At 45.6% G+C, this 22,413-nt stretch overlaps 1 protein-coding gene across 5 annotated transcripts in view; it reads left to right on the forward strand.

Annotated features, from left to right (window-relative positions):
- SEMA5B (semaphorin 5B) overlaps nt 1-22,413 on the forward strand; it is a 653,562-nt gene that overhangs the window by 360,823 nt on the left and 270,326 nt on the right. For all 5 annotated transcript variants that reach the window (XM_033946987.1, XM_033946982.1, XM_033946985.1 and 2 more), the window contains one exon: nt 1,407-1,452. In XM_033946987.1, coding sequence (XP_033802878.1) covers nt 1,407-1,452 — 46 coding nt within the window. The remainder of the gene's footprint in view (nt 1-1,406; nt 1,453-22,413) is intronic.

The raw sequence follows: 22,413 nt of genomic DNA on the forward strand, positions 1-22,413 counted from the left end.
GCCACTGGAATCACGTCTCCAGAGGCACCTACCAGCACGTAACACCACTATAGACATGGCTAACACCGGAAGAGGTGTTAGGCACCACAAAACACCTACATAGGCATGATTCACGGCAAAGATAGGCACTGGAAATGTAGGCCTTGAAAACCCGGCGCCTATCTTTCTCAGAGGCGCAATTCTCTAAATGGCACTGTTGTATGATTAAATATACGTGGAAAAATATCTCAGAGGAGAATTTGTATCCAACATTAAATGTACTGAAAATTCCAGTGAAATTCACATACACTCAGAATTGTGTAATTCGACCAAGAGCCTGAGCTCCTAAAGCCAACCCCACCACCCAACCACTGTGTATGGAATGATATTTCATTCTAACTAGACAATTTACACTTTCATATGCTTTTTCAAAAAAATGGCAAAAGAAAAACTTTCACTTAACTTTGGGGGGTAGTAACAGGTCCCGACATGGGCCATGTTTCGAAAATCTCTGTCAAGGAACCCAAAAGTAAGAATGAGTGACTAAGAATGCCAAGCCAGTCAGGCAGGGTGCTTTCAAACGCGTGCTATTCTGTCATATGACGTTCTTATAAGTTGGATGCTACTTAATCGTATTACTGCTATAATTCTTAGTCACCAACTCTTACTTTTGGGATCCTTGACAAAGATTTTCGAAACATGACCCATGTCGGGACCTGTTACTACCCCAAAAGTTAAGTGAAAGTTTTTCTTTTGCCATTTAAAAAAAAAATATGAACAAGTAAATTGTTTAGTTAAAATTAAGTATCATTCCATACACAGTGATTGGGTGGTAGGTTTTGCTATAGGAGCTCAGGTTCTTTGCCGAATTACACAATTTTGAGTGTGTGTGAATTTCAGTGCATTTAGAGCTCCTTTTACAAAAGCGCGTTAACATTTTTAGCGCGTGCTATAGCGCCCGCTAGCCGAAAAACTACCGCCTGCTCAAGAGGAGGCGGTAGTGGCTAGCACGCGTGACATTTTAGCCTTTGTAAAAGGAGCCCTTAATGTTGGATTCTAATTCTCCTTGGAGATCTTTTTTCACGTATATTTAATCTAATTTGATCTCCTGTTTCTTGGTAACAGCTTCAATCCACAGCTCCCCTACTTGCATTTTTTGACTGTTGTATGATTGACACATGATTGGTGGTTGCCAATATTGGCACTGTTTAGAGAATCGGAGCCCTCGAGCGCACTAATCTTCAGCGGGTGCTACATCGGTTAGCGCTCCTTGACGAATTCTCCCCCCCCCCCGGGTCTCAATATTAGGAGTTTCAACCCTTTGAATATCGGCATCATAGCTTTTTAAAAAAAAATGTATTATTATTAAGACAGAGCGTGTATATTTTTACAGTTATACTGAATATAATGTTGTCTTTTCTTTCCAGGAACTACCTCTTCAGACTAAGCCTTAGCAACGTGTCTCTTCTTCAGGTATGTCGATCTCATTTCCCACGTGATTTCCCTGCTGCTGTTTTCCTGGAGGGTTGTGCCAAGGACATTCTCAGAAGTGCTTGATGGGGTGGCAGAATATGGTTTTGATTGTGTGGTTTGCCGCCTTTCAAATGATGAAGAGGTGAATTCCACGCTTGTCCTTTTGTGTAGGTCCTGTACTTCAATGCTCTCTCTTCCTCCCCTCCCCCTCCCTCGGGGTCGGAGTTCTTTTTCAATGGGCAGGTGCCAAAAATATGGCATGTGAAATACACAAAGCAGAGCTGTGTGATGGATAGCTAGTACAGATTTAACTGAAACAATGAAAGAAAGAACTCCTTGGCTTCCACTGGCAGAGGGGTCAGCCATTTTGCAGCTAAGTCCCACTCTTCTTGTCCATCACCACTTCCAGCTTTTGTTAGTCCCTTGTGAGTGTGGAATGCTGAGGAACTGAGTTTTGCTGAATACCTCGGTAGGAAAAAGAAAGAGACAAGAACAAGACCAAACTTGCAGCCGTTCTGTGGGTGAAACTGAACTATTTGCAGATGGTGTTCTGCTTGGTATCACCGCACTGTTCGCAATGGAAAGAGGCACCTTTTTATTTTTGGGAAGAGATTTTCTGCAGTCACCAGAAAGGAAGAGAAAGGTGTGTCCTTTTGAACATTATATTGAGGTGAAGTGGTGTGAGGGCACAAACAAAACAAGCTGCTTTTCAAATACAAAGATATCAGCATCAGTTAGGTGGTCATGCAAGATGCAGCTAAAATTTGCAAGACCATATCGTTACCTGCTGTATTTTTTTTTTTTTTTTTAAATTGGATTTATTCATTCACCTTGTGCTATACCGCTACAATAGACATGCAGAACTAAGCGGTTTACACGTGGAATCTCTGAGAGTGAGGAAGAGATCATGGTTACTGCGGATGGGCAGACTGGCCGGGCCATTTGGCCTTTATCTGCCATTATGTTTCTATGCTCTGATGCTCATAGGAATTGAATGGGCGTCGGAGCATTTACCTCGCGGGCACATGGTGAAAAGCTCTACCACAGTTTAATAAAAGGATCATTTAGGCCTGGATTCTATAATTCCATGCACAACGTTTGGGGGATGCCTCCTTTTCAGATACTTGCTATAAAAGTTACGCGTAGATCTTTATAGAACAGCACGCAGCAAGGTGCACATGCACCTGCCAACCAGAGCCAACTAACTGCAATGATGGTTGTTGGCACCCAATTATCGTTAGTTAATTGTTAATCAGTTCAATTGTGGGTGAATCTCGGGCGCACGCTCCAAATTCAGCACACAACTTTTCGGCACGCACTATAGGGATTTTGGACTTATGCACGCATTTTATCTGACTGAAAATCCACATGAAAACATAGAGGTGCACAAGTGACGTAGTAACATGGTAAATGACGGCAGATGAAGACCTGCTTGGTCTGCCCAACAGTTGTACTCATCAGCCAGGCAGCAATTATCCATTTGACTTGCTAAGCTCCACTATAAGATGTCTTCCCCTCCCCCCCAAGATAGGCATGATCTGTGTTTGGATGATATGAATATGGTACGAAATACGCATCGCTGCTCCTGATCCATCCTGCCATATAGGAGAATAGATTGTAGGAGTCCACCCAGCATCGGCTACACTGCCCCGCTGCCGGAGTCACCGTCAAAGCTAACTCCAGTCTGTCCCCGATCTGGCTTGCCATATATTTATTTATTTATAGGACAAAAACTGTATAAGCCCAGCATTGGTCTCACTTCCAGGGCTGCCCTCTAAACACCACTCTTGTGCGTCATAAGCAAATTGATTTTATAAGCTATGTAATGCTAGGCCAACATTAGTCCAGTGAAGGGATGTGAACAGACAAGAAAAATGTGGTTAGTTTTAATTTCTTTCACAAATATTTCCCATTTTTGTGTTTTTTTTCAGACAGTATCAGAAAGTTTTAGTAAACATAGAATCATGAAGGCAGATAAAGGCCAACTAGCCCATCCAGTCTGCCCATCCGCAACATTCACTATCTCCTCCTCTCCTTATTGGCTAAGGCTCTTAACATTTGCATCTCCTCTTCCTATAGGCTAAGGCTCTTTACACCTGCATTGTGATGTCATAAAACTTTATGGTTATAAAAACATAGTAACATGATGGCAGATAAAGGCCAAATGGCCCATCCAATTTGCCCATCCACTATCTTCTTCTCTCCCTAAGAAATCCCAAATGCCTGTCTCATGCTTTATTGAACTGACACAGTCTCTGTCTCCACTACCTCTTCTGGGAGACTGTTCTATGCATCAACCACCCTTTCTGTAAAAAAATATTCCTCTAGATTACTCCTGAGCCTATCACCTCTTAACTTCATCCTATGCCCTCCCATTCCGATTTAGGAGGTTATTTTACAAGCCTTATCCAAATGGAAATTCTGGCACTTAACTCATATATAGTGAATATATACACGAAAACCAATTTCAGAAAGTTTTTATTTACACATGGAGTTCCACACCACATAGCGATTACAAGATGGTGTGGTTTGGGCAGATGAAAATCTACATGTGTATTTCAGAGAAGATGTGTGAATAGGGAAAAGTTCCATGTCCGCTTATAAACTTGTTCAGTGACAGTCGGGACTTTACTAAAACAATATTCTTGTAGCCCAAACTCCCACATAAAGCACTAAGGAAAGCTAGCACAAAATAACATACACGTCTTTAAAGACACTAACAAAGAGATAGACAGATAGGGTTGCCAGATTTTCCTTTCCTTTAGCCCTGCCCCCAGGCCTGCCTATTTCTGCCCATCCCCACCACAATCACGCCCCCCAAGCCCGCCCTAGCCCTGCCCCTCACCGCCTGCTCTTACTGGGTTTTGAAAAGCCGTCCGGACCCGTGTCAGACCTCCTCAAAAGGTTAGACATGTCCAGGGGAATCCGGACGTTGGTAACTTTAGACAGAGAGAATATTTGGGAGTCTATCCTCCTGGTTGGGTGAAACACCCCCTGAAACCAGAATGGGAACAGAGTCCTATTTGCTGGACCCAGAGTCCAGTCTTTATAATATTCTGTTGCATATTCATTAGCCTATATGACCTTGAGGTCAAAGAATAAACTTTGTTTTGTGCTATTCATGTCTTTCAAGTGTTTCTTTCCCAGTTAAAGTACATCATATCTTTTAGAAATAACAAGGTATATCTTAGCCTTTTTAATTAGATTATGGAAAATCATTGGCAAGGAAATATATAGTCAGGATATCAGTAAAAATAAAACATTATTGCTCACCTGTTCTGACCAAATATTAATTGCAAGGCAAAAGTTTTATCAGAAGACTATAATTGATTTTTGGCTATTGCATCTTTATGGTCCAGGTGCCTGTCGTACATTCTCCATAACCTCGTCGCGTGATATCTTATCAGAGAAATAAAATTGCAAATGTTACGGAACAGAATAATGTGAATTTCTGAGGAGTAGAAGTAGGCCCAAAAAACAGGCCTCAAACAATTAGTTTTTTTATCAGCGAAGAAAGAAAGCTCACAACAAAGGAATGAAGGCCCTAATTAGCGGCATTACCGGATTGTAAGAGCGGACAGCATAAGAAAAAATAACCCCATAGAAATAAAAAAATATGAGTCTTTTAGAGAATTAGGGCCTGATTCTTGAAATGCAAGTCCCGATTGCAGGCGATGGCAGGCGTACTACCGCCATCTGTCAACCAATCGGGATGCACATTTAAAAAAAAAATTGAGCAAGGATGGACGTCTACGTTGTAGGCATCTGTAGTCCATCTACGGAGATGCGTAGGGATGCTTAAGCACATTCAAGGTGGGGCGTGAGCATGGTTTTGTCCAGAAGTGGCCTTGGGCATGCTTTAGCGACCCTAAGCGTCTTCGTTGGCGCAAGACAGACGCCTTAAATGTTGGCCTGCAAAATTCTGGCCTACATTTAAAGCGTCCGTTCAGCGATATAGACACGATTCTCTTTAGGATGCTGATGCGTGATTGACACGCAATCAGCGGCCGCCTCTTAGGCATCTGCCGAGATCGGCGTCCTAAAGAGAATCAGGCCTTCAGTGTACATGAAGCCCATATATGTTATGTTACTGACATCCAAAAGACCCAAGAATATATACATAGGTGTATCAACAGTGCAACACTTCTTACATATATACCCAAAAAGAATCTTTCAAAATAATCACGAGTGGTGTTCATTGACCTTAAGAGTTGAGTTCTTGGGATGTATTTTATCAAATCGATAGTCCCTTCGGGATCACATCAACTTCTTCATTAGGTCACCAAGATTAATAATAATTTTTCAAACTTTTGACTATATTTTTGAAAAGGGTTTATCTTTTATCTTTTCTGTTTCAACATGTTGTTATGAAGAAAAGATAAAAGATAAGTCCTTTTCAAAAATGTAGTCAAAAATTTGACTAATTATTATTGATTTTGGTGACCTGATGAAGAAGTTGATGTGATCTCGAAGGGACTATCGATTTGATAAAATACATCCCAAGAACTCAACTCTTAAGGTCAACTCGTGATTATTTTGAAAGCTTCTTTTCATTACCCCTTTAAATGTTGACAATGTAAGAACGGCAGAGCGGCACAAGTCTTGGTTAACCAGTTAACAGTCACACTGAAGAACTGCAATTGTGACTTGTCCAGATATCGGTACTTATGCAAAGATATGAAGGCCAATATTTAGGCCACGAGAGGTAGCCCGTCAATGTCCCACGGTCAGCGATGAGTCGGATATTCAATGTCGGGCCTTTTCCAGGGACTGGCATTGAATATCCTTTTTTTGGGGGGGGGAGGGTAATACCAACAAGTGGCTAAATCAATGTTCAGTGATGGCTGGTTGTTAATAGTGGCCAAAGATAGGTCTGCTATTTATGTGGCCTGATTTGGCCACTAAACTTAGCCAGCCAGCGCATGAATATTCACAGCTAGCTAGCTGAGTTGTGCAATTAGCAGAGATAACTGGCTATCTTCTACTGAATATTAGTGGTTAGCTGGCCAGACACTATGTAACCGGCCAATTATTGGCTATAATTGGCCTGAATTGGCACCCATTAACCGTCTTTAGTTACTAGTCTATAAGCTGCTCCCGATGCTCATAGGAACTCTGAGTGTCGGGAGCAGCGCAGAGCATTCAGCGTGCCATCCTGCTGTGCTAAAAACAGTTTTGTAAAAGGGTGGGAGGGGGGGATATAAGGTATGGATTCAATGAGGAACAAAACATGTGAATATACATTGTGAGTGTTAAGAATAAAGTAAGGTATGAATCCAATGAGGGATAAGTGAAAACACTGTATAAAAGGGGTGTGGACAAATAAAGATATAAGAAACTATACAAATACTTAAGAACATAAGAATAGCCCCACTGGGCCAGACCAATGGTTCATCAAGCCAAGTAGCCTGTCCTCACAGTGGCCAATCCAGGTCACCAGCACCTGGACAAAACCCAAGAAGTAGCAACATTCCATGCTACCGATCCAAGGCAAGCAGTAGCTTCCCCCATGTATTTCTCAATAACAGACTATGGACTTTTCCTCCAGGAACTTGTCCAAACCTTTCTTAAAACCAGCTACGCTATCCGCTCTAACCACATCCTCTGGCAACATTCCATACAGAAACTCAAAGAATAGCAAGATTCCGGAATCCCAGAGAGCAACAAGATTCCAGAACCCCAAAGAGTAGCAATATTCCATACAGAATCTCAAAGAATAGCAAGATTCTGGAATCTCAGAGAATAACAAGATTCTAGAACCCCCAAGGAGTAGCAACATTCCATACAGAATCTCAAAGAATAGCAAGATTCTGGAATCTCAGAGAGTAACAAGATTCTAGAACCCCCAAGGAGTAGCAACATTCCATACAGAATCTCAAAGAATAGCAAGATTCCGGAATCTCAGAGAGTAACAAGATTCCAGAACCCCAAAGAGTAGCAACATTCCATACAGAATCTCAAAGAATAGCAAGATTCTGGAATCTCAGAGTAACAAGATTCTAGAACCCCCAAGGAGTAGCAACATTCCATACAGAATCTCAAAGAATAGCAAGATTCCGGAATCCCAGAGAGCAACAAGATTCCAGAACCCCAAAGAGTAGCAACATTCCATACAGAATCTCAAAGAATAGCAAGATTCTGGAATCTCAGAGAATAACAAGATTCTAGAACCCCCAAGGAGTAGCAACATTCCATACAGAATCTCATAGAATAGCAAGATTCCGGAATCTCAGAGAGTAACAAGATTCCAGAACCCCAAAGAGTAGCAACATTCCATACAGAATCTCAAAGAATAGCAAGATTCTGGAATCTCAGAGTAACAAAATTCTAGAACCCCCAAGGAGTAGCAACATTCCATACAGAATCTCAAAGAATAGCAAGATTCCGGAATCCCAGAGAGTAACAAGATTTCAGAACCCCAAAGAGTAGCAACATTCCATGCTACCGATCCAGAGAAAGCACTAGCTTCCCCATGTCATTTTCAGTTCATAAAATTATATTGAAAAATTTGAAATACAGAAGGAAAAAGAGCATATCCAATAAAGAAAGGAGGTGATCAACATGTATATCAGAACCATACAAAGCAGATATCAACAATGGGTTTGGAGTAACAATGGATATATATGTGATCAAACCTCTGCATAATAAACAGGTAACCTGGAGTGGGAAATGCAGGCAATTAGTACAATGAGAAGTATCACATAAAAGAATACTGATCCAATGAAGGGGAGGAGGTTTAACCTATGGTGTACTCAACTAAAAGTCAATTAAAGGTCAGTAGCCAAATGAAGGGAAAAAAAGGGAAGGAAAAACCCAAAAGATTTCCCTTCAAGAAGACAAAAGCAGCAAAACAATATAGGAATACAGAAATGTTCCTGAAAAATTCAGAATAGGGACCCAGATTTTATCTCATGGTGACCAATCCAGGGCCCTAGTACCTGGCCAAAACCCAAGGAGTAGCAATATTCCATGCTACCAATCCAGGGCAAGCAGTGGCTTCCCCCATGTCTTTCTCAAAAAAAGACTATGGACTTTTCCTCCAGGAACTTGTCCAAACCTTTCTTAAAACCAGCTACGCTATCCGCTCTAACCACATCCTCTGGCAACATTCCATACAGAAACTCAAAGAATAGCAAGATTCCGGAATCCCAGAGAGCAACAAGATTCCAGAACCCCAAAGAGTAGCAATATTCCATACAGAATCTCAAAGAATAGCAAGATTCTGGAATCTCAGAGAATAACAAGATTCTAGAACCCCCAAGGAGTAGCAACATTCCATACAGAATCTCAAAGAATAGCAAGATTCTGGAATCTCAGAGTAACAAGATTCTAGAACCCCCAAGGAGTAGCAACATTCCATACAGAATCTCAAAGAATAGCAAGATTCCGGAATCCCAGAGAGCAACAAGATTCCAGAACCCCAAAGAGTAGCAACATTCCATATCCACTCTTACCATATCCTCTGGCAAAGCATTCCAGAGCTTAACTATTCTCTGAGTGAAAAAAATATTTCCTCCAATTGTTTTTACAAGTATTTCCCTGTAACATCATCCCAGTGCCTGAATATTGGTGACCTTTTGAGAATTTACCTCTGGAAGTGTGTGTACTGTTCTATTTAGCAAGTGCCTTTATTAGAATAATCCCATAATCATCTGCCTTAGAAACTGAGGCCACCGAGGACGCTCTCTTTAGAAGAAGTCACGGGTAACAACACGGTGGAACATGCGACTAAAATGCAAGTGAAATTTTTTCTAAATAAAAAAGAAGCATATGGACAAAGTCCCAAATAAGAAGAGAATGGCTCTGAAAATTAGCTAAACTAAAGCAACGCAGTGTTGAGGGGAACTTTGTCCACTTCAATTTTCTTTCTTATTTTATGCCATCATTCCTCAAGCCCCCGTGCTCCTAGCTCTTCATCAGGAATGAACATTGCATTTAAAGTCTGCTGATGGCATTCAGAAGCTGGTACACCATTAATGTACCTGAAGTACGCTTCAAGTAAATTGATTTTCTATTTAGAAACCATCTTTTTCTGTATTGTTTTTGCTCTTATTAGCATACTGTAATTTAAGTATTCATCACCATCTGTGGATTTATAGAGCAGGACAAGCTTGATTTGAAGAATCTGAAGTAGAAAACAGGGAACTTTCTCTTTTTTACTGTTTTATAAACTTTTTTCTTGCATAGAGGAAAAGCACAGTTACTTACCGTAACAGGTGTTATCCAGGGACAGCAGGCATATATTCTCACATGTGGGTGACGTCATCTACGGAGCCCCGATGCGGAAGCATTTTCAAGCAAACTTGATTGAAGATTTAAGTTTGCTCTGCTGCTCCACGCATGCGTGCCTTCCTGCTCCACTAGGGGGCGCATCCCCTCGTGGTCTCCAGTTCATTTAACTAGCAAAGAAGCCAACCTTGGGGAGGTGGGCGGGTTGTGAGAATATATGCCTGCTGTCCCTGGATAACACCTGTTACGGTAAGTAACTGTGCTTTATCCCAGGACAAGCAGGCATGATATTCTCACATGTGGGTGACCTCCAAGCTAACTGAAAAGGGATGGAGGGAAGTTGGCAATTTAGGCAAATAGATTTCGCAAAACTGATTGGCCGAACCGGCCATCGCTCCTGGACAGAGAGTCCAGACAGTAATGGGAGGTGAAAGTATGAACCGAAGACCATGTGGCAGCCTTGCAGATTTCCTCAATAGGTGTGGACCTGAGGAACGCTACGGAGGCTGCCATCGCTCGAACCTTGTGTCCCGTTACTCGGTCATGCAGTGCGAGACCAGCCTGAGCGTAGCAGAAGGAGATGCAATCGGCCAACCAGTTGGACAAGGTGCGCTTGGAGACTGGGTGACCTAACCGGTTTGGGTTGAAGGACAAAAACAATTGTGGGACTTTCCGGTGTGGTTGAGTGCGTTGGAGGTAGAAGGCCAACGCTCTCTTACAGTCAAGAGTGTGGAGCGCCACCTCTCCGGGATGAGAGTGGGGCTTGGGAAAAAACACAGGTAAGACAATGGACTGATTGAGATGAAAATCAGACACTACTTTAGGTAAGAACTTTGGATGAGTGCGGAGTACCACCTTGTCGTGATGGAATACCGTGAAGGGTGGGTCCGCCACTAGAGCTTGTAGCTCACTAACCCGCCGAGCGGAAGTGAGCGCAAGCAGGAAAATCACCTTCCAAGTGAGGAATTTTGGATGGCATTTGTCTAGGGGCTCAAATGGAGGTTTCATTAGTTGAGCCAGAACCACGTTAAGGTCCCAAACCACCGGAGGAGGTTTGAGAGGAGGGTGGACATTCAGAAGACCCTTCATGAAGCGAGAGACTAGGGGGTGGAGCGAGAGGGCTTTCCCTTCCAGGGGCTGATGGAAGGCTGCAATCGCACTGAGGTGTACTCTAATGGAGTTGGTCTTTAGGCCGGAATGAGATAATTGAAGTAAATAGTCAAGGACCAGGGGGATGGGGACCGACACCGGGTCCTGGCTGTGAGAGGAGCACCAGGCTGAGAATCTGGTCCACTTTTGGGAGTAGCAGGTTCTCGTTGAGGTCTTTCTAGAGGCCTCCAATATCTCTTGACTGATTGAGACACGGGGAGAGAAGTCAGGGGGAAAGAAACCAAGCATTCAGATGAAGAGATTGAAGATTGGGATGTAACAGCGAACCCTGACCCTGTGATAGTAGAGAGGGAAACCGAGGTAGAGGCAGTGGATCTCTGACACTGAGTTGAAGTAGAAGGGAAAACCAAGGCTGGCGTGGCCAGCGAGGAGCAATCAGGATCAGGGTGGCTTGTACTGTTTTCAGGTGGACAAGCATCCGCAGGATCAGAGGAAACGGCGGGAACGCGTACAGGAACCTTCCCTCCTAGTCGAGGAGGAAGGTGTCGGCCTCGAGCCGGTCCGGGAAGTACATCCGGGAGCAGAAGAGAGGCAGTTTGTGATTGTGGGGGGATGCGAACAGATCTATTTGAGGTGTCCCCCACTGTTTGAACACCTGTCGTAGGGTTTGAGAGTGCAGTGACCACTCGTGTGGCTGGAGGAGGCGGCTGAGTCTGTCCGCCAGACAGTTTTGTTCTCCTTGTATGTACACCGCTCGAAGGAAGGTGTTGTTGGAGATTGCCCATTTCCAGAGGCGCAGGGCTTCCCGACAGAGGGACCAAGACCCTGTTCCTCCTTGTTTGTTTACATAGTACATTGCTACCTGGTTGTCGGTTCGTATGAGGACCTCCCGGTCGTGGAGCAGATGTTGAAAGGCTACAGCTGCGAGATAGATGGCCCGGAGCTCTAGCACGTTGATGTGACAGCGGCGGTCTTCTGCTGACCACATCCCCTGTGTGCGTAGGCCGTCCAGATGGGCTCCCCAAGTGTACTCTGACGAGTCCGTGGTGAGAACCTTGCTGTGATGAGGGGCGAGGAAGAGTAAACCTTTGGAAAGATTTGAAGAGTCGGCCCACCAGCGGAGCGATCTTTGCAAGGAAGGAGTCACTGTCACGGGACGGTCGATCGGGTCCCGGTCTTGACGCCATTGAGAGGCCAGGGTCCATTGAGGGATTCTCAGATGGAGACGGGCGAAGGGTGTGACATGGACGGTGGAGGCCATGTGGCCCAGGAGAGTCATCATCTGTCGAGCTGATACCGAGGTCATCAGTGAGATCCTTCAGCTCAGACTTACTAATGCCTCTAGACGCGGAGGGGGGAGGAAGGAACGGAGGCGAACCGTATCCAGCGTGGTCCCGATGAACTGTAGGGACTGCGAGGGGCGTAGTTGGGATTTTGGGAAGTTTATTTCGAACCCCAGACTTTTTAGGTAGGTAATAGTCTGTTGGGTCGCTGAGATAACCCCTTCCCTGGACGGGGCTTTGATCAGCCAGTCGTCCAGGTAGGGGAATACCTGGAGGCCCTGGGAACGTAAGGTTGCTGCGACCACCACGAGGCACTTGGTGAAGACCCGAGGTGATGATGCTAGGCCGAAGGGGAGGACTCGGTATTGTAGGTGCCAGTCCCCTACCTGAAAACGCAAGAACTTGCAGTGAGTGGGGTGTACTGGGACATGTGTGTACGCCTCCTTCAGATCAAGGGAGCAGAGCCAGTCGCCCTCGTCGATCAGGGGGTAGAGGGTCGGTAGGGAAAGCATCCGAAATTTTTCCCGTACTAGAAATTTGTTGAGGCGTCTCAAGTCTAGTATTGGGCGTAGGTCTCCCTTTTTTTTCGGTACCAGGAAGTAACGGGAGTAGAAGCCCTTCCCCCATTGGTCGGGGGGAACCTTCTCCACTGCCCTGAGGCGAAGCAGGACTCGAGCCTCGGAGAGGAGTAGGGGTAGCTGCGTCCGGTTGGGAGGGCAATTCCTTGGGGGGTTGTCTGGAGGAATGGCCCGAAAGTTGAGAGAGTATCCTGATGAGATCACGCCAAGGACCCATGCGTCCGACGTGACTTGTTCCCAGCGAGGGTAGAAGGCTTTGAGGCGGCCCCCGATGGGAAGGAGACCTGGGACTATGGCGGAGGGGGCCCGCCCCCTTCCGCGAATCCCGTCAAAAGGACGGGGATGGTTTGGAAGTCGCAGGCGGTTGGGACTTGGGCATGGCCCGGTGGTGGGCTTGCGGACGCCTGGGTGGAGGCCGCGAGAAGGGAGGGGTGGATTTTTGTGGGTAGCGGTGTGGAGGGGCCCTGAACGGCCTGGGCGCGGGCGGTTTAGGTTTTTGCCGGATGAGGGAGGCAAACGAGCGTTCGTGTTCGGAGAGGCGTTTTGTAGCCGCCTCGATCGTGTCGTTGAACAGTTCTTTTCCCACGCAGGGTAGGTTAGCCAACCGGTCCTGTAAGTTGGGGTCCATGTCGACCAGGCGCAGCCAAGCTAGTCGGCGCATGGCGATAGCAAAGGCTGCCTCTCTGGAGGAGAGTTCGAAGCCATCGTAGGCCGCGTGGAATAGATGGAGGCGCAGGTTGGAGAGGGACTCTAAAAGCAGGCCAAACGCTCCTTGGCGGGAGGCCGGTAGGTCAGTCTCAAAGGCTCTCAATAGTCCAATGAGGTGTTTGAGGTAGGATGTGAAGGTGAAAGTGTAGCTATGCACCCTAGAGGCCATCATGGCATTTTGATATAGTCTCCTGCCGAACTTGTCTAGGGTTCGGCCTTCTCGGCCTGGGGGGACCGCGGCTGAGACCCGAGATGGGTGGGCCTTTTTCAAGGAGGATTCTACTAGCAGCGACTGGTGGGAGAGCTGTGGTTGTTCGAATCCCGGGTAGGGTACTGTGCGGTACTTGGCCTCCATTTTGGAGGGTACGGCTGTGACCATGTAGGGGGTCTCCAGGTTCCTGAAGAAGGCCTGTTGGAGTACCGGGTTAGGCGGTAAGCGGAGGGACTCCCTGGGCAGTGATGGCATGTCCAGCTCCGCTAGGTATTCCTTAGAGTATCTGGAGTCGGACTGGAGGTCTAAGTCCAAAGCGTGGCCCATGTCCTGGACAAAGCGAGTGAAGGATGGGCGAGATGTTCCCGAGGCCCCGTGCAGGGTCGGTGAACAAGACCTCCGTCGGGTGGAGAAGGATGGGGAGGCTTCCCTCGAGTATCGAGGTTCCTGCTCCGATCCACGCTCCGAGACTGGGGAAGTACTGTGAAAGTGTTCCGGGTCGTAGATCTTCGACGTCTCGAGGAGCCCCTCGGAGACGATGTCGGGGTTCGAGGTACCAATCAATGTCGAATCGGTGACCTCGACCCGGACTCCCTCGGTGAAGACCTACAACCTCGGGTCGGAGTCCCGGTCCGAGGGGGAGTTCGGAGGATGCGCGGGTTGGAGAGTGATAACTCAGCCACCCTTAGCGGTCCCGTACGAGGTGTAGGTGAACGGCCTCGTAGAGTGGGGGAACCCCGGGCCTTCTTGGAGGTACGGCGGTTCGAGGTTTCTGTCGTTTTAGCACGACGTTTTGCACCGCGGCGGTCTGTGGAGGGAGAGCGCCTCGGGTGCCTCGGTGAGGAGTCCGAGGAGGATGGAATGCGGCGAAGCTTGTGCGCTTTTCTTCGAGGTGGCTCGACGCGAGGCTCAGGCTGGTCTGGCACATGCGGGGTCGAGGTCGAGGCCGGTTGCAAATGGGCCATTGCAGCGGACAGCTCCGATGAGATCATCGCTCGGAGTAGGTCCTGGAAAACGGGCACGGACAGCATCGAGGGCATGTCCACTGCCTCGGTGCACTCCACCGGGGGCGACCTCGTATCAGAGTATTCCCGTGTGGTGGAGGCACGGCCCGAAGGCTTGGAGGGCTTCGCCAGGACTGTAAGCATGGGACTTCCGCCATGCATCGCCGGTGTCCCCGAGGCCAGTTTCTTTGCTGGTACAGAGCCTGAAGAGGGAAGAGGGGACTTACCCGGAGCCGAGGTTTTCTGTTGTCCCGAGGACTTCGGGTTTGAGTCTCGAGGCGATGCCGAGGTATTCGGGGCCGAGGTCAAGGCCGGGGCCGAGGCCGGGGCCGACCTCGAGGCCGAGGTAGAGGGTTGGTCCGGGGCGAAAAGATCCGCCATGCGGGCTTTCCTTCGACGGAGGGCCCGGTTCTGGAAAGTAGCGCACTGGGGGCAGGAGTCGGTTGGGTGAGCGGCCCCCCAGGCAGAGGATGCACCGGCGATGCGGGTCTGTGATGGAAAGAAGCCGCTCGCACCGGGAGCACTTTTTAAAGCCAGTCAAAGGCCGGGACATAGAATCGAAACTGGCCGCGGCTCGAATAGCCACGCGGCCATGGGGACCCGGAAGCCTCCGGGTCGGTGAAAAACGAAGCAGGAACAGTTGAAACAAGAAAAAAACTCGCGCACAGCGACTAAATCGAGAAAAACAAGAAAAAATTGCGGTGCTAGAAGGCAGTTGGGGCAGAGCCTGAAAAAACACGACTTCTAGGCTCAGCGGAAAATTTTGAACTGGAGACCACGAGGGGATGCGCCCCCTAGTGGAGCAGGAAGGCACACATGCGTGGAGCAGCAGAGCAAACTTAAATCTTCAATCAAGTTTGCTTGAAAATGCTTCCGCATCGGGGCTCCGTAGATGACGTCACCCACATGTGAGAATATCATGCCTGCTTGTCCTGGGATAATACCTATGCATGGTCGTACTCCATGTGCAGGGTTGGTGCAGATACCTGGATGGTAATTGCATAAAATGCTAGTAAGTTCTGTGACAGATATGTGCACAAGTGACACCTAGTTTTATAATGGAAACATAGGCACACATCTGCTTTCATAAAATTACCTCTTGTGAAGCTCCTGCACAAACTTGTACTTGCTCTGCGGCATGCCTGGCTTTTCCATTTCATTTTCCATGCTTATACAGTAAAACCTTGGTTTGCGAGCATAATTTGTTCCAAAAAGCATGCTTGTAATCCAAAACACTCGTATATCAAAGTGAATTTCCCCATAAGAAATAATGGAAACTCCACAACCCCAAAACTTTAATATGAAATACTGTATGTACTTGTATTGCAAGACTTTGCTTGTTTAGAACAGTCACTACACTTTCGCAGCGTCAGAGAGAGAAGAACCATCGGCTCAGTTTTAAGAATGTGACGCGTGTATAATGTATGTACTCGTATTGCAAGACTTTGCTCGATTAGAACAGTCACTACACTCCCGCAGCATCAGAGAGAGAAGAACCATCGGCTCAGTTGTGATGATGTGACGTGTGCATACTGTATGTACTCGTATTGCAAGACCTCGCTCGTTTAGAACAGTCACTACACTCCCGCAGCATCAGAGAGAGAAGAACCATCGGCTCAGTTGTGATGATGTGACGCGTGTATACTGTATGTACTCGTATTGCAAGGCTTTGATCGTTTAGAACAGTCACTACACTCCCGCAGCATCAGAGAGAGAAGAACCATCGGCTCAGTTGTGATGATGTGACGTGTGTATACTGTATGTACTCGTATTGCAAGACCTCGCTCGTTTAGAACAGTCACTACACTCCCGCAGCATCAGAGAGAGAAGAACCATCGGCTCAGTTGTGATGATGTGACGTGTGCATACTGTATGTACTCGTATTGCAAGACCTCGCTCGTTTAGAACAGTCACTACACTCCCGCAGCATCAGAGAGAGAAGAACCATCGGCTCAGTTGTGATGATGTGACGCGTGTATACTGTATGTACTCGTATTGCAAGGCTTTGATCGTTTAGAACAGTCACTACACTCCCGCAGCATCAGAGAGAGAAGAACCATCGGCTCAGTTGTGATGATGTGACGTGTGTATACTGTATGTACTCGTATTGCAAGACCTCGCTCGTTTAGAACAGTCACTACACTCCCGCAGCATCAGAGAGAGAAGAACCATCGGCTCAGTTGTGATGATGTGACGCGTGTATACTGTATGTACTCGTATTGCAAGGCTTTGATCGTTTAGAACAGTCACTACACTCCCGCAGCATCAGAGAGAGAAGAACCATCGGCTCAGTTGTGATGATGTGACGTGTGTATACTGTATGTACTCGTATTGCAAGACCTCGCTCGTTTAGAACAGTCACTACACTCCCGCAGCATCAGAGAGAGAAGAATCATCGGCTCAGTTGTGATGATGTGACACGTGTATACTGTATGTACTCGTATTGCAAGGCTTTGATCGTTTAGAACAGTCACTACACTCCCGCAGCATTAGAGAGAGAAGAACCATCGGCTCAGTTGTGATGTGTGTATACTGTATGTACTCGTATTGCAAGACCTTGCTTGTATATCAAGTTAAAATTTAATCAAATGTTTTGCTTGCCTTGCATACCAAGTTACTTGCAATCCAAGGTTTTACTGTATCTTTATTATAGAAAATACATTCCTAAGGGCTAGGTCTCGGAGAAACATATGCATTTGCAAAGGGTCTGATTCTGTATATAGCGACCAAAGTTGCGCATGCAAATCTGTTCCTATTGTTGATTTGCATGTGCAACTTAATTGTTTAATGAGCTAGTCAGCGCTAGTAATTGGCAATTGACAAATAATAATTGGCATAGATTAGAATTTTAATGCACAACTTTCTAAGTGTGTTTTATAAAGCAGTGTTTTTCAACCGCTGTTCCGCGGCACACTAGTGTGCCGCGAGATGTTGCCTGGTGTTCCGCAGGGCCGCCATCAGGGCAGTACTACCAGTCCTGCATTCAGGGGCCCGGAGCTGACAGGGGGCCCGAGGCAGGGGCGCTAGTAGCTCGCCAAGGCAAAGTGAGTCGATCACCCAGGACTCACTTTGTCTTGGCGATCTAATCTATCGAGCCGATAAGTCTTCTTCTCCCCGACGTCAATTCTGCAGTCGGAGAGGAAGTTCGGGCCAGCCAATCGCTGCCTGGCTGGGCGGAACTTCCTCTCCGATTGCAGAATTGACGTCAGGGAGAGCATGCGTCGGCGTCGGCTGTGGGGCTTGTTATCCATTGGTGGGTCCTGTTCCCCAATGGCAGCGGCAGTGGCAGTGGCTTGGGGAACGGCAGGGAGAAAGAAAGAAAGGGGGCAGGCAGGGAAACAGAAGGAAAGAAGAGAAACAGAAAAAAAGAAAGAAAGGTCAGAGAGAGAGGAAGAAAAAGTTGAGGGAGGGAATGAGGTGTGGAGGAGAGAAAGCATACAGGCTGATAGAAGGGAAGAAAGATTGGATGCACAGTCAGAAGAAGAAAGTGCAACCAGAAATCACCAGACAAGGTAGGAAAAATGATTTTATTTTAAATTTAGTAAAGTGGAGGCAGTATTACCACAGTTTTCAAAGGAATTTGCCCAAATAACTTAATAGTTAACTGGGTAAATTCCCAGAGATGAAAACTTCCCTTCACTTACTATGCACAGTTCTGAATTTATATCTGCTGTCTATATTTTACAATATGGTCACCTTTTACTAAACCGCAATAGTGGTTTTTAGCGCAGGGAGCCTATGAGCATCAAGAGCAGCGCTGGGCATTCAGCGCAGCTCCCTGCGCTAAAAACTGCTATTGTGGTTTAATAAAAAGGATGGAGGGTATATTTGTCTATTTTTGTATGCTATAAAAACCAAATACAGAGAGAGACTGAGAGCTGTTGACGAAGAGCTACGTGTGTGTCTTTCTTCGATTCCAGCCAGAATATCAGCTTTGTGTTCAGCCAAACAGGCCCAGGTTTCGCACTGAATAAAGTATTTTATAATTTTTCACTATTCTGTTTACTTAATATTTCATAATAAAGTAATTATAAAATACTTTCTTTGTGTTTATTTGATTCCTATTCAAGAGAATTACTTTATATATAGTCAATATAGGCACAGAGTTAAATTTTTTAACATTTTCTAATGGTGGTGTGCCTCGTGATTTTTTCCATGAAACAAGTGTGCCTTTGCCCAAAAAAGGTTGAAAAACACTGCTATAAAGTATCAAGTGTAAATTCTAGTCTGTGAATCTCAAAAGAGGGTGTGGCCAAGGGAGGAGCAAGGGCTGGTCATGGGCATTCCTGTTATAGAATATACTCAATCCACGCATAACTTAGGCGAAGGTCTGCTTTTCATTGGCCTAAATGGGAGTTCCTACTACTACGACAGCTACAACTCATCATTTCAAGACATACGCAGCGCTGTACATCAAAACACAGAAGAGATAGTCCCTGCTCAAAAGAGCTTATAATCTAGTCAAGACAGACAAACTGGAGAAGAAAGTACATCAATACACAGTGCTCAGTTGGGGGAGCCATATACAGCTGCATTATGATGTCATCAAGAATTTTGGGTATGGCCCAGATGCAGTATGATGTCAGACAGCTTCTTCTACTACTAATCATTTCTATAGCGCTACTAGACATACGCAGCGTTGTACATCAAAATAAGCTCATAAGAGCTTACAATCTAGTCAAGACGATAAACTGGACAAGAAGGTGAATCAAAACATAATACTCAGGTAGGGGAATTATAGAGCAGTGTTCTTCAACCTTTTTACACCTATGGACCGGCGGAAATTAAATAATTATTTTGTGGACCGGCAAACTACTAGGACTGAAATTTAAAAACCGTGTTTCTACCCTGTCTCTGCGAGCTCGGTCCCCACAAACCATCTGATCCCATCCGCACAAGCCTCAGTTATGATTTTTTATTTATTTATTTATTTTTATTTTTTATTATTTTCAACTTAAATTTCAAGTATTACACTTGTACAGAAAGCAAGAATAGAATAGATATCAAATACAATAGTAATATAATTCCTAAGTTAACAAATATACTATTTATGCTCAAGTCCACAAATTAAGATCCAAGAATTAAAGAAGCTTGGCGAAATTATATAGAAAAACAGTAATAATAACAAGAAACTGAGAGCTATAGCATTGAGATGGGGTCACAATATCCAAATTATAGGGCTCAAGGATTGTTAACATTCAGACGAGACATAGCCACGAAGTTGGTCAGTTGTGATGGTTCAAAAAACACATATTTAAAAGTACGGTAATATACAATACACTTACACGGGTGTCTCAAATAAAAAGTTGCCCCAGAGATAAAACCCCAGGTTTCAAAAGAAGAAATTCACGGCGGCGCCTTTGCGTCTCCCGTGCCAAATCTCAGTTATGATTTTATATTGAATGTATTTTATTAAAGTATAAAAAGAAACAATATTCTGTACAATTGTCATTTTATAAATATAAATAATAGAGGAAGGATCAACAAAACCCCTGTCTCCCCTCCACTTCACATATATCCCCTCTACTATCAAGAAAACAGAATAAGCCAAAGTATTACAGAATGCTACACAGAAATATCATGTAACAGAATACCACAGTCACACATGACAGGAATAGTGTTAGGGGAGTGCAACTAGGGCAACTGCCCCCTGGTCAGAGAGAGCCCTAAGCCAGCTGGAAGCTAAAGAAGCACTGCCTGGGCTTTGCAGTCCCCAGTTATGTCTAACACCAGCTCTAGCAGGATATATATTTCAAATCTGATATATTCTAATCACAAAATAGAAATAAAATTTATTTTTTTCTACTTTTTGTCGTCTCTGGTTTCTGCTTCCATCTTCTTTTCACTCTCTTCCTTCCAGCGTCTGCCCTCTCTGTCTCTTCAATCCAGCATCTGCCCCTTCCATCCACTGTCTGTCCTCTCCCCCTTCCATATGGTATCTGTCTTCTTTCTATGCCCCTCTCCCCTTTCCATCCAGCCTGTGTCCCCTCTCTACTTTTTACATGATTCATTCCAGCTTCACTGCTCTCTTCATTTTTATCTCTCCTACACCAGATCTAGCATTGTTGTCCCTCTCTGCTTATTTCTCTGATGACCCCTTCCCATCATCAATCTCTCTACTTTCTCATGCCTGTCTCTCCCCTTCCCCTCCTCTAATCTCCCTGCCAGCTGTTCCCTTCCTTTTTTCCTTCTCCCTTCCCTCTTCCTCCTGTCCAGCAGTAACTCTCTTCCATTGTCCAGCAGCTTCCCAGCCTCCAACTTGAAAACCCCGGTGAAAAAAGTGTCCAAATAACAACTTTAAAAATGTTTTTCCTTTCCTTAACACGATTTCTTGTTTCACTTTAAAACAGGGGTGTCCAACCTTTTGGCTTCCATGGGCCGCATTGGCCGAAAAAGATGTTTCTGGGGCCACACAAACACGCAAACGCTGCAGCAAGACAGAGGAGGGAGCCGGCAAGATGGTAAACACCCAGGGGCAGCAAAGGAAAACATTGTATAGCCCTCGACCGGAGCCGTACAAAATACTTCACGAGGCAGGTTGGACACCCCTGCTTTAAAGCTTCCTCAGAAGGAAAGACCTTGCTCCTAAAAGGCAACACTTGATTTCAAAATACAAAACACAAGTTAAAAATAAAAAAAAACATTAAAGCTGGAGAAACTACAGGGGCCACAGATACCGAAGTTCCAATTGACAAGTTGGATCGTATCACATGGCTTACGGCAAGATCAATTTATATTAAGAGGAGACAGCCCAGCAGCCTACCAAACCGTCCATTCCACTTCCCTATTAAGTCCCTCCGGGATCACAGTACCCCAAGCAAAAATCATTCTCTGCTCCTGTTAAGTTAAACAACGAGTAATGTCACCTCCCTGTACAAAATTAAACTTCTTAAGAGCTGCAAACTTCAAATCAGAGAGACTGATGTTTATCCTGCCAATGCAGCACAAAAAGAGCTTCTGTTCTCCCGTCTTATGCAGCTTAAATGCTTTGCAACACGTAATTTTAATTTCCTCTGTTCAGAAAAGAGCGACACGTTTAATGAAAGGTATGGAAAACCTTTCATTTGCTGAAAGATTAGAGAAACTGGGACTCTTTTCCCTAGAAAGGAGGCGACTTAGAGGGGACATGATAGAGACTTACAAGATCATGAAGGGCATAGAGAAAGTGGAGAGGGACAGATTCTTCAAACTTTCGATAAATACAAGAACGAGAGGGCATGTGGAAAAATTAAGAGGGGACAGATTCAGAACCAATGCTAGGAAGTTCTTCACCCAAAAAGGGTGGTGGATACCTGGAATGCGCTTCCAGAGGGGGTAATAGGACAGTGTACAGTATTGGGGTTCAAGAAGGGATTAGATAACTTCCTGAAGGGAAAGGGGATAGAAGGATATAGATAGAGGATTACTATACAGGTTCTGGACCTGATGGGCCACCGCGTGAGCGGACTGCTGGGCATGATTGACCTCTGGTCTGACCCAGCAGAGGCACTGTTTATGTTCTTATGCCCGATGTACATTTTCTGACAGGGACAGAGGATGCAATCAGTGACCCCCCTCAAACAAAAGATTTTACCACTCGAGAGAATCACAATCCTATCAGTCTATAGAGCATGGCTACAATAAATGCATGAACCACAAGGACTGTGACTATCTTTAATCCCAGAAGCTCTCCTTACTTGCCAGCGCAGCAATTCACTAAGGCAGTCTCAGGTACTTTGATGGGTTGCGCCACCTCTGAGGAAAGAGGAAGTTGCATCATCAGAGGTGGCTATGACTCAGCAAAAGCCCCAAGGCTGCCTCAGTGAATCGGTGCGCTGGTAAGTACCGAGAGCTGCTGG

Source organism: Geotrypetes seraphini, chromosome 5 (assembly GCF_902459505.1).
Source record: "Geotrypetes seraphini chromosome 5, aGeoSer1.1, whole genome shotgun sequence".
Taxonomy (NCBI): Eukaryota; Metazoa; Chordata; class Amphibia; order Gymnophiona; family Dermophiidae; genus Geotrypetes; species Geotrypetes seraphini.